Source organism: Heterocephalus glaber, unplaced genomic scaffold (genome assembly GCF_053883595.1).
Source record: "Heterocephalus glaber isolate CG9 unplaced genomic scaffold, H.glaber_assembly_v1.0 deba00000122, whole genome shotgun sequence".
NCBI lineage: Eukaryota > Metazoa > Chordata > Mammalia > Rodentia > Bathyergidae > Heterocephalus > Heterocephalus glaber.
The window spans coordinates 73310184-73323739 of record NW_028258138.1 but is presented as its reverse complement, the minus strand read 5'-3'; the positions used below and the strand labels follow the sequence as shown (position 1 = coordinate 73323739).

At 36.8% G+C, this 13556-nt stretch overlaps 1 protein-coding gene across 1 annotated transcript in view; it reads right to left on the bottom strand.

Annotated features, from left to right (window-relative positions):
- The window catches only part of Slc49a4 (solute carrier family 49 member 4), a 117072-nt gene that overhangs the window by 13130 nt on the left and 90386 nt on the right, over positions 1-13556 (bottom strand). Inside the window, exon 8 of the mRNA XM_004873611.4 lies at positions 4524-4706. Coding sequence (XP_004873668.1) covers positions 4524-4706 — 183 coding nt within the window. The remainder of the gene's footprint in view (positions 1-4523; positions 4707-13556) is intronic.

Here is a 13556-nt window from a genome sequence, read left to right as displayed (position 1 = left end):
TATAACCTGGATTTCTGATGAATTTTACTAGAGAATATGAAGCAGTAAAAAAAAAGTGGTAAAACATAGACAAAAGCATGCTATTTGTATTAAAAGAGACTACTCTGGTGTTAAGGCTACATTTTAAGCAACAGATAAAAGAAAGTATGATACCTGACAACATGGTCTACAACAGTGACATTTAAAAAATCTTAGTGCCTGTAATTTGTAGAGCTAGAGCAACATACACGTAGCAATCATCAACTTGTCCTTACTCTCTTTAAACTGAGGAACTTGTCAAATATTGTCAAAGTAGACTATTTCATCATAGTTGTAAAATTCTTCCTTCTACCCAAGTTCAGATAAAATCACTAAAAATGCTAGATAATTGCTCTTCAGTGATAGTTTGTTGATTGGTTTTTACTGGGTTCCTCTCTCTGAAAATCAAATCCACCTTTCAGCAAATTCACTTGGCTCAATCAGCGGCAAGTGTTCTTTAAATTATTTGCCTTTTCAGAAAGCAGTAGGCCAGAGACGGGGGAACAGGTACTTTTTCCTTCTGAAAATCTCAAGTGCGCTAATAAGCAGGGAATGCTTGCTTAAACATTTAATTTGTGAAGCAGATGTACTTTCTGAACTCAATGTCATGACATGAGTGAACTAACAAAAATCTTGATCCACTGAAAGCAACATTCGTATTTTTACCCCTTTTACAGTTTTCTAGCATCCCTTCCCTTTGCTGCTCACTGGAGGAAATCGAAACCCATACTCAAAGGCAGGACTACCCAGTTTACCCCATACTTCTGCTGGTTCTCTATCATTAACTACACTTTGGTTGAGTCCTCTTTGCCAATCTGCAGTTAGACAAGTGCTATATTTTACTCAGTGAAGTGTGCTTTTTTGCACCAAGTGATGCTATGTTGGGACTGAGCCAATTGGGGCTTTGTTCATCCTTTTAAAAAGCTTTTCTTTCCAGAAGCATTGCTTTTGGTTTTGACTATCTAAAGTACTAGTCTGTTTCCAGCTACCACCTTCTAGAACCAACCTTCTACTTTCTTTTATAGTGATTTAACAAAATTGCCGGCATTCTCACTCAAGGTGAGCAGCCAGCTGATTCCATGACTCTCCAGTTTGATGCCCCGTAAGTATATATTAACCACTACACTGGATTATTTTACTTCTTAGACATAAAATTACTTCTCTCTAGTCTACATCTGTTGAACCTGCCCTTTGTTCTCCTGATAACCAACTAGTTTTACAAATACGCTCATATTAGGAAGCAAGGAGCTTTGTTACTTTGAAAGTGACCTTGAAAAATCCACATTAGAAAAATTCTAAGAAACTTTCAATATGGTTCCAGGTACTCAAAGTAGAAATGAAACAGGATGTGGCCCAGGGCTCCACATGAGCCGATGGCATTGGTACTGAAGCCTGAATAACACTTGTCCCCAGGGGACAAGTGGCCCTAATCTTCAAACAAATCACCAGCAGAGCCTGTTTTGTTGGGCAAGGCATTCTGATGTGGTCACTTTGGGGGCAGCTAGAAAGCCCTGAAGAATTATCTGATGGAGTCGCCTACTAGATAGCACACTGTGGGTGTTAGTACTTCCTTCAGAAGTGACCTAAAAACCACTTGTGATGGTGGTTAGAAATCAGGACTTCTTTCCTAGTTTGGTGGCACACTCCTGTCCAGTCCCAGCTACTTGGGAGGCTGATGTAGGAGGATCACTTAAGCTCAGAAGTTCCAGACCAGCCTGGGCAACACTGTGAGACTTATGTCTTAAAAGCAACAGCAAGGAGCCGGGTGTGATAGCGCACACCTGTAATGCCAGCACTCAGGAAGCTAAGATAGGAGGATTGCCATGAGTTCGAGGCCAACCTGTGCTACATAGTGAGTTCAAGCTCAGCCTGAACTTACAGTGAGACCATATTTCAACAAGCAAACAAACAAACAAAAACAACAGCAAAGAAACCTAGGGATTCTTCAAAAACCAAAAAAAGAAAAAAAAAACCCCAAAAACAAAACAAGCTTTCTAATCATCTAACAGTTGAATTTTCAGCTGTAATAGTGAGTTTTTAAAGTTTTAAAGTTATCCAAATTATGACATTTGAACACTGGCTGTAATGGAAGGAAATTCAATTTGTTACATAAAGTGTTCAGTGTCCTAGGCTGCAAAACTAGAAGCTGATTTTAGGAAACCATTTTACAGAATTTTCATATTTGCAATTTATGTATTATCATACAGTGGATAAAGAACTGAGTGTCTGCTGCAGGATGTTTAAGGCAGGATCAATCGATTGTGTGTGAAAAGAATTTCAAAACAGATTTCATAATTCTGGGAACCTTAGTCTTTGAGAGATGTAGAGTATGTTTGTGTGTATTCATATACACACTCACAAATACATGAAAACACTTCTTTGAAATCCAAGCTAGATCTTTAAATTTCTGACATCATTCAGTGACTATACTTATCTAGAAGAAAACCAAACAAACAAAACTTGGTGAGTGCCAGCTGTGCCTTCAAAATAGATGCTCTTTTCCTTTACCTTCTCATCAGCTATCTAAAATCCCAAATATACCGAGACTTTCCTCTCTGAAATCACCTTGGTGGACTGTAATTATTTCAAGCTCTATTTGGTCACAGTTGTCACAGCGTTTGGGCAGAAACGTTTTAACATCTATACAGATGTACATAAGAGCAAGTGATCAGAAACCAACCAAAATGAGGGCAACTTTCTTCTCCTAGTCAGATCAATCCTTGGCTGTATCAGGAAGATGGTAATTACCAGAAATGGCGCAAAGTTTCTTCTGCCACATATGCCAAAGAAACAAAAGTAACTGCATGCAGTATTTGGTCCCTGTGACTGCAAGATGAGGACTGGGCACTGAAGTCAGGTCCAGGTAAATCATGCCAGGATCTAATCTCTGTTGAACAAATCCCAAGTTGGAGCAGTCCTAGGAGACTGACATACTCTGCTGGCCTAGCAAAGGCTCAGGGTGCACTGAGCTCTTCTGTAGTAAGGCAGTGCTATGGTTTGAATATCAGGACAGTGAGTTCCCCAAAGGCTCATGTGTTGGAAGCTTGGCAATGTTAAGAGGGGGTGGGCCCTTTAAGAGGCGGGGCCTTGAGGGAGGTTGCTGGTCTTTCTCTGTCTGGTTTACTGTTTTGCCACATAATCTCTCCCTATCACATGTGCTCTCTGCCACTGTGATGTCTTGTGCCACACAGGGTCCTCACTAAAGTTGAGCTGCTGAAGGCACCATGTGGACAGAAGCCTTTTAATATCTAAAATTGAGCCAAAGGAACCTCTTTTCTTTATAAAGTATTCAGCTCTAGGTATTTTGTTACAGTAACAGAAAACCAATACAAATAGTTGCCCATGTATTCCCTGCCTTAAACCTGTCAATAAATGTGCTTTTTCTATAATAGAGCCCACAGCAAGATATTTGTTGGGGGATGACATTATCTGGCATCTCCTGGTGTTTTTAAATACTGAGGACAAAACTCCTTGTAGCTGGCAAGGAAAACCATGTTAGGCTGCACAGACCACTTAACAAATCTGCGGCTCTCAGCTGGAAAATTGTTTCTATCATGCTAGGGGGCATCACAGCATCTCTGAAGCTTTAGCAGGAAAAGGGAGGCCATAAGCCTCTTAATTTCCATTTTGACACAACTGAAGTGGATTAGAGCTGATCTGTAATAATTGTTGTACCAGTCTGTTTAGAAAACAAATTGAAAGCAAAGGTTCTACTCCAACATCCGTGCTTCTGGGAGGACTGCAAGAGTGGGTCTGCCTGCCTGAGTGTGTGCTCCTTCAAGGACAGGCTAGACTCACAGCAAGGCTGACACAGCCAAGACCTGCTTTACCTGTGTTACTTATTGATGGAGACAATCTAGTTTGTTGCTAGTTATATTAAGAAATTAGTCTATCATCTGGATGACACATTTTGTAGCTAAAAGAAAGTCCTATGCCTGAAGTTGTCCAAAATCCAAGGATGATTGTTTCATTGCTTTCAAAGTTTTGAAAATTTGTTTTCCAGTCAAGGAGGTTCACACAGTTATTATTTCAATCATAAGCCTGTCAGAAAGTTCCCTATAAACAATATGGCTTCTCAGAGTGTTACATTAGAGTACTTCCTACATTGCATAACCTTCTCTTATTCATCCCCATGGCTTTAAACTACATATACACCTCTGGCATTACTGACTTACTCTCTGTGTTAAGACAGAAGACTTGAAGTATTTTTAAAAATTTACATGAATATTAGAATCACTTGGCTAAGGAATGGGTTTGGCAGAGGCTTTTAAAAATGCAAATACTAGGTCCCAGCCCAGGTTAATTTGAAATCTTTGGGAGTGAGGATGCACATGCGCTAGAATACATTTCAAGAAAAACAATTGTGAATATTGTTTTTGTTGACGTGTGAACACTCAAAGTAATTTGCTTTAGTGAGAATTCTCCATATAAATTCCCTATACATCAATACCATAAATTTCTCTTATAACACATTTATATAGTAAAACAGAAATCAAATTTCTTACCTGTATGATAAAATGTGAGAAAAAATAAAAGTACTCCCATGAACATATTACTTAAAAAAGTGACAACTCCACAAGTAATTCCTTCTGGAACTGGGTAGACAGTTTCCACAAAAAGCTCAAAAAATATAGGTACACTGCTATTCAAGAACACTCCCAGGAGAATACAGGAGGCGTATAATGTCACTGAAATAAAAACACAAACATTTTAGTTACATGGCAGCAGCAATGAGTCACAGCAGACAGCTCTTCTGGGTGTTCTCTTTCCTAAGTACCAACTCTAGAATTTCATCTCTTTTCAGTGGTAGCTGGTAAAGTTTGACAAACATCATCCATCTGTCAGCTCTTTGTGCAGATTTTCTAGAGTATGAAAAGGTTTTGCTGTTGAATGATTACAAGTTTATTTTGCGTTACCTTTCTGGTGGATTATTCCAAAGCACAAAAACATTTTGCCACTACAATATAATTAAAAGGATTCTTCTCATTTGATCATGTGCTTGGCAAATGGGGGAGGTAAAATGCAGTAACTTACTTCAAAATTTAGATTCATTTTATGATTTTAAAGAGAATTTAAAACCTAAGAATAAACAAAAGAAATATTAAATGTTACTAAAAATTACATATTTAAGGAAATTGGTTCATAATACCTTGGAAGTATAAAATAAATATTATTCATTATGCAGGTCCTAGAGAAATACTTACAATAGAATCAGTTTTCAATTTTGGGATGAGTTTTGTGCCAACAGTTTCTTTTTAAATAAGGAAAATTTTCACCCAGAAAAATATAAGTGAGTAGTGGTATAATCCTAGATTAGTCCATTAAAAAGTGTAGGGATGTTATTTTTATTCTTATAAGAATGTTTAGGGAAATGTATTCCATTCTAAGTTTATCATCACTACTGTCTGCCTACAAACCTTCACTAATTTTAATTTGAAAGTGAAGAGAACCAATGGAGGAGGGTGATACTTTATTCAGAAACATAAAATGTGTACCTAGGCCCTAATAAATATATTATACCCACTCATAATAATGAGTAGACTTCACTCTCAGATTAAGGTTACAAGGAAAATATTTTTTTTCTTTTGGTGTTGGGGATCAAACCCAGGGCCTTGTGCATAGGCAAGCCACACCTGCAGCCCTTGGAGAATATTTTTAATAAAAACATTTACTAAGAAAACACTTCTGTTTTGGAATTGTGGAGAGTAAGGCAATTATATTAAATCTGTTATGTATTATTCATAGATTCACAGAATACATCAAATCTTTGGAATTTACCATAACTGACTACAGTCATTATATTCCTATTTATGACATTGTCAAAGGAGTAAAAAAGTAAGTGCCCACTGATTTCTAACAGCATTTCTCTAACCTCATTGCTGTGTACCCTCCAATTACACTGGCCTTCCAGAATTATAAAATATTTATTATAGTCTAATAATGCAAATAGTTGGTAATTACTTTGACTTCTTTTTATTTCATTGAATAGAAAATAGATATAAAAACAGAGAACAAAAAGAATGACTTAGCAAATAAAGAACAGACTGCTGTGATCAAATTACAGAATCACATGAAAGTGTCAGCTACAATAAAAACCATTCAAAACAACATAATTTCTCAAGAGGTTGCTTTTTTTTCCCTTTCAGCACTGGGGACTGAATCCAGGACCTTTACACTGAGTACTTCCCTAGTGTTCCTTTTTTTTTGAGACAGGGTCTCACTAAGTCACTAAGTTGCCCAGGCTGGGCTAGAATAGTGGTGGTGAACCTATAGCACATGTGTTGCAGGGGGCTGTTTGTATCATTGCAAGTGCTAAAAGGTTGCCATCACTGGGTTAGAGTTTTCAGTCCTCCTGCCTCAGCCTCCCACAGTGCTGGGATTATAGGCCTATGCCACCACAGGGTCAAGAGATTTTAAAAACAAAGCACAGAGCTGGGCATGGTGGCGCATGCCTGTAATCCCAGCACTCAGAGGCAAGAGGATCACCATGAATTTGAGGCCAGCCTGGACTACATAGTGAGACCATGTCTCAAACAACCAAAAAAAGAAAAATAATTAAAAAAATTAAAAACAAAAGTGCAACCCAACACTTCACACTAATATTTGCTAGCTGTTGATCATATAAGTCAATATATTCTTCTAACACATGACTCATTAGTGGTACCTTACAAAATCTAGAAATGGACAATTACTGATAGCTTATATTGAGTGTTCTATTTCTAAAATACTTTACAATAATTTATTGATCAGCCAGAGGTAATCAGGGTAGAGAGGACTATTGACTTAAACACAGATGGGCCTAGGAATTTAAAACAAGAAAAGTATTGAAATAAATAAATGAAAAGCCAAGCTCTTAAACCAACAAGAGCTACTTCTGAGTACACTCCCAAACTACTAATGGAATTAGCTGTTTTTAGAAAACATGGTTAGCAGTAATTCTTTCTATGTTTTTATTCCTGAAGCAACTATACTTCTACATGTAACTGTAAGCAAGAAAACTAAAATGTAATAACTGAAAACAATCTGTATACAATTGAATAATCTATATATAATTGTATGTGATAGAATAAAATATAATGATAAGGACATGCTAAAAGGAGCTATTAATAGGGTCTCGAAAGATTCAATTGTATTGTGTATTGATTTTAATTATGGTTGGTTAAAAAGCAGACATACAAGATAAACACTCTCATTTGAATAAGGCAAAGTACAAACAAAGCACTGTAAAGGATGGATAGAAGGAGACAAGAGGATAGATCTCTTGCATATGGGAAGAGATCAGGAGACTGAGGGCAAGGGGAGAGGAAGAGGGGAGGGGAAATAAGTAGAACAAAGATAAGCTATGTACAGGAACCTAATGATCTCAATGAATGTAAACATTACATGTCATAAACATGAGAGAAGATTAATAATATCAACAAGAACGAAAATGGAAAAAGGGGATTTAGAGGAGGAAGGAGGGAGGTGGGAGGGAAAGGGATTAAAAAATCAGGCTCTAGTATGTACCTGTTCCCACTCCCCAAGATGACTGTAAACTGCATGTACTGCAAACATGTACTAATTAAAAAAAAAAAAAAAAAAGAAGAGGCCTGGGCTGGTGAGCCCTGGTGAGCCAGAGCAGTCTGAAAACCCTTTGGGTTGTGCAGCTACCTCAGCTCTCATTTCATGCTCATTAAGAATCTTCCAGGTTCAGGTTCCTTGGTATCTAACATTCTGTGACTTGGAGGGCCATAAATAATGGGCACTGGAAAGATAAAATTGTAGTTAAAACTGTTGTAGGAAATGTAAATAGTTCATCTTCTGGTGGGTGATTTGGAAATGTCTATCAAAACAAATGCACATTATCTGACTCTCCGGTTCTATTTATAGGAATTATCCTACAGCTATGTGAGTACAGGTATTCAGGGAACACACACCCAAATACTGTTTGTAGCATGAAAAGATTAAAAACAATTTCCCAGGAACAGGAGTTAACTGATAAAAAAAATTCATAAAACATTCAAAGGTATGTTATACAACCACTAAAAATGAGAAAACTATATCAGCAGTAATGTAAAGTAAGTGAAAAAGATGCTAAAAAGTATGTTATATTTTCCAAGAAGGATACATACACTGTATAGTACTTGTAAATGTGAAGAATTATGTAGGAGAGTGCAGAAGAAATTGGCAATCAGGGTTATTTCTAGAGGGAAGTTTAGGGCCACAGGAGAATAAAATCTTGTCACTCTGTATTTTTTTTAACTATCTGAATGTGACTTTTTACTATGTGTCTTTCTTACCTATTTAACAAAGTAATAAGAGATATTTCAAAGTAAACTAATGCACTGACAACTCACCTGACTCTACTTCATGTAGAGTCACTTATTGATTCAGATTTATCACCAGTGAGTTGACCATAGAGTTGCTATCTATACCTGGTAGCCTTGAAAGCCAGGCTTGGTGCAGAAACCTTGGCATAAACATTCCTACTTCATTTATTAGAATTCTTATAATATCCAGGGTAAATGAGCTATTTTATATGGGATAATTAGGATATAATTAGGATAAATATACCTTCAGACTAATAAAGTATTGGCATGTTCAGTGGCAAATACCTGGAATCCCAATTATTTGGGAGGGTGTGGAGGGAGGATTAAAATTCGAAGGCAGCCTGGGCAATTTAGTGACATCCTGTCTCAAAATAAAAAATAAAAAAGGGCTGGCGATGTAGCTCAATGGTAGAGCACTTGCCCAAGATGGGTGAGGCCCTGCATTCTATCCTCAGTACAAAAAAAAAAAAATTCATTCAGCTGTCTCAATGTCAGTGTTTGCTTGTTCTATCACTATGTAAGTGATGAGTGAGAAAGTTTTTTGAAACACTGGATGGATATACTGGCATCACTTGTTACTGCAGAAACCAAAAAATCAAAATCATTTACACAGATAGGGGTTAAATGAAGATCTTCCTATCAGAATGAGAAGACAGCTGTGTCAGGACTGATTTAATACATTCCCCAGTGTGCTAAGCCACGAATAAAGTAGAAGCTGATTTTTACAAGTCTGAATTTGACTTCCATTTGAATTTTTAGTTTAGAGTCTGATATATCCAGTGGGTGAATGTCATCTATTGAAAGTCAGGCAGACAAGATAATTTCCTGCTCGTCAGAGAGGTTCAAGCTACATGATCATTAAATATTTCCATGACTTTCAGTAACAGTGATACTAAAATTAAAATAAACTGCCTTTCAATTAAGGAGTCAAGGTAATTTAGTAGAATAAATACAATGGAAATGCTGATGCACATTTTTTTTCAAAGAAGCCAATAAAATTGCATGGGTTCACAATTTAAATTGCAAAAAACAAAGTCCTGTGTAGCACAAAATAGTTACAATGGATATACTTCAAGTACATGAATTGGCTTATACCCCTGTAAGTACCTGATTCTATTACAAACCAAACTATTAAACTTTAGAGAAAGAAACTATATGAATACATTTTTGTTAACTATAACATCTTAGGTGATTGACAGTTATAAAACAAATGACAAAATTTCAGATAATATTAACTGTTCCATCTAACATCTAATGAATTATCCAAAATGTCAACAAAAACAACTTGATAATGTTGGATTTATATAATTTTAAAAAACATTTTCAAAACTGCTTTTACAAATATTATCATAGCCGAGGATTTAGCTCAGTGGTTCCAGCGCCTGCTGTGCAAGTGCAAGGTCCCGAGTTCGATCCCCGGTACCAAAAACACAAAAACAAACAAATGAAAAACAAATATTATCATATTTGACCATCCTATCAAATCCCTGAGGCAGGTAAATTATTTTACAGTTAATGTCACTGACTTCTGAAAGTGAAAACAACTTATTTAGATATAATGTAAATTAGTGGCACTAATAATTATGTAATTAAGGCCTATAGACTCTTTTCTACTAAGCTGCAGTGCCAGATTGAAAAACAACCAACAAATGCTTGGTATCCTTTGATTCAACAGTATTGACACAAATGGCATGCTCTTGAAATCTGTATTCAACACAAAAGCTGGAAATGATTGCACATAAGACAGATGACAGAATACAAAATAGAGAGCATTGAAAGGTTACAAATAAAAACATGAATTTTAATCATGAAGTATGCAAAATGGGTTGAAAATTATTGCTTAAGTATCTATGGGAAAGCTTAGCTTGAGCCTTTCTTCCAAACCATTTGTCAGACGTTTATTACACATAAGCCATGAGGCTGGAGGAGTAGACAGACACTACCCTGAGATCACTGCCACTCAGAAGGAGTACGACAGGTACCTACTGGCTCAGCAGCCACTTGGGTGGACAGTATTAAGAAAATAATTACATTCTATTCTCTTAAAAAAAGGCACGCTAAATCATGAGCAGCAATAGCTTCTGGCTCCAATGCTGAACATGACAGGAAGTAGGCTAGTTCTAGGGATCTGTTCTAAGGAGGACCCTGCCACATTAGGGGAGGCTTAGGAGAGGGGGACAGGTTGGGCAGCAGGTGGAATCCACATTAGATGAGGAACGGCTGTTAAGCTGGAGGTGCTTAGGTGAGCAGCTAAGAACAGACTAGGACATGTGTCTTCAAACATTTCGAGAGCCATCAGTGTAGGAGGGAAGGAAATGACTAGCTTTCTGGGAGCTTGTTGCTCCAAATCAATAACTCACTGGGAGGAAGGATTTTCCAGGGCCTAGAGCTGACCAACAATATAGGTAAAATCTTCCTTTGTGGGAGGTATTCAAATTGAGTGAGATGAACATATGTCTGGAATGTTACTGATGAGATTCATTTACTGACTAATAATTTATTCAATCTGATACAATTTACATCAGATGATGAATAATACACATGTACACACAGATATGCATTTCTATATCACTGAGTTGTGTCTTCTGAAATGTGATTGCTGTGGCCTTCATAATCTACTGCCAACTAAAATATACAGTTCCTAAAACAGTGGTTCCAAAAGAGGATGGGGCATATTTTGCCACAATATTTCTTAATGTCTATAATTTTCTTTCTGTGTTATTAACTTTTAGGTATTCCTTGTTTCAGCCTCCTCACTGGCATACTTGAGTTTTATAAAGGTTGACTGTTATGTTTAGAGTCCCTTACAGCTAGAAGGAAAAGTAATTATCTTGAAGGTATGAAGCACAACTAATAATCCCTTCAAAGTGTGGGCTCAGTAGAGACTGGTTGTGAAGTCAGATATCATCAGTATAGGTTTATCAGTAACTTTCCAGCTCCCAAAGAATTATTTATGGTTCTGAAGGAGGCAGCACACTCTTAAATCATGCAGAATTGTCCAATTACCGGATCGAGCCTCTCTACCTACAAGAAACCCAGATTCTGCCTGAGGACATTTCTCTTCTTGAAAAATCTCCATGCATAAACATTACATGATCTTCCTCATAGGTCCATGAGTCTTACAGTAAGTGTTTTCACAAGCCCATTTTCATCTTTTAATCCATATTCTACTTTTCGTTTTTTTTTTTTTTGAGTGGTCAGTTACAAATGTGAGTAACAGTCACTTTCAGTTTTAAAATAGTTAAAAGAATAGTTGAAAAGGGAAGTTAGCTGAAAAGAATAGTTAGCTGAAAGAGTAGTTGAAAGAAGTAGTTAAGTCACTCTAGCTTACTTTCCTTAAAGTTTAAAATCCCTTCTTTTATTCCTTGTAGTGCTGAGGGTTGAACTCTGGGTCTTGTGCATGCTAGGCAATTGCCTTGCCACTGAGCTATGTCCCACATTTAAGTAACATGCATTGCTTTAAATGTATTCATTATTCTTTTCTGAATTTTCCAATACTCCTGTTTTGGGACATGTGTATGATTTTTTTTATATGCTTTTAAAATGGCACAGAAATATTTTAATAAAGGCAAAATAAATAAAAACATAATAAGAGTATTATTCTCTAGCCTACACATGCCATAAGCTTCCTTCTGTAAGATCACCTGAAGTCACCTTGTGGCCAGCTATCACTAAGGGGCTCTGTCTAGCTAAACAGCGCTGCTTCCTTATCACAGCTGGTATTTGTTTCTGGCATCATCATCATTCTAGTAAGTTTAGATGAAATTAGATGAATAATCTCTCCCAAGGCAACTTCTGTCAAACAGTCAAATTATATTGTTTCAGCAAGTTCAACACGAAAGTGCTAACATTTTTCAAAATGCCACTTTCCAAACATTCTTCTGTTCAGTAAAAAATGACTGTGTGAGCTGTGGCTAACAGGACTAGACATCTCATTCTCAGTGAAGGTGAATAATGTATTTTCATAATTTTGTTCATAGCATAAGCTTCAAGATTTGAAGTGTACATTATCTAGTCATGAGGTTATTTATCCTACTGTAAATACTCCAATTAATTAATAATGAAATTTTACACACTGAGTTTCCCTAAGGAAGAACAAGGCACATTGCTGATAAGTCTCCAGGAGGCTGTACACAAGCAAGTACACGTATCAGCGCAGCATGTCTTTGGGGAGAATGTACTGACCTAGGTTTTCTTTTGCAGAGAAGGCAACAACAATATCAAGATGAGTGGACCCCAGAAACATTGCAATAGCAGGTTTTAATGAGGTGGCAGTGGCATTTATAACACATAGGTTGAACAAAATAAAGAGCTTTGGATTTAGTATGTCAACAGTTTCAATCATGCATGTACAGCCATGCATTGCTTAACAGGGGATGCATTCTGAGAAACTTGTCATTTGATCATTTTGTCATGTAAACGTCAGCATGTACTCAAACAAAGGTAAGACAGCCAAGACGGTGCTAGGTGATAATAAACTTATGGGACCACTGTCATGTTTTTGATGGAAACATCCTCTTGTTGTACATGATTGTATTTCAAACACTCTCAACATAGATTATTCTGATATATAAAAATCCATGACAGAAATACTTGCTAGAAAAGAAGAAAAAGACTAGATATTTCCTGATTAAAATAAGAATGGTCAGTAAAATAAGAAACATGAATTTGCCATTACTGACTTTAAATGCCAATCCAAAGGTCTAGGTTTGCCTATAATTAGATTTGTAGTAAGTTCCCTTTCATGAAACCACTTTTACTTATAAGGAATTAGGTCAGATTTTACAAAGGCAGTAATAGTATATGTGACAGATTTATTCAAATTCTCCACTGTTCCATTAAAATGTGCCCTTTTGCCTTCCTAAAGCTAGTGCTGAATAATAAAGAGTGGCTATGGTTGCTGACTACCATGCAGAAGTCTACTGAGGCTCACACTGACCTACCTTCCTTCCTTCTTTCCTTCTCTCTTTCTTTTCCTTCCTTCCTTCCAGCCTATGCTAGCTACTGGGATGGGAGCTGGGGACAGAATTTACAAAGCAAAAGTCCATGCTCTAGATATTTACTCTGGTAGAGAGGATAAGTGCTATAAGGAAAGAAAGAAAAAGAAAGAAAAAGAAGAAAGAAAGAAAGAAAGGAAGAAAGAAAGGCTATGTATTTCAGAGAAGGAATGGGAAGAAATCTAGTCTTTAACCCCAGTGTATTCATAACTTAAAAATGTATCTTTTGGGA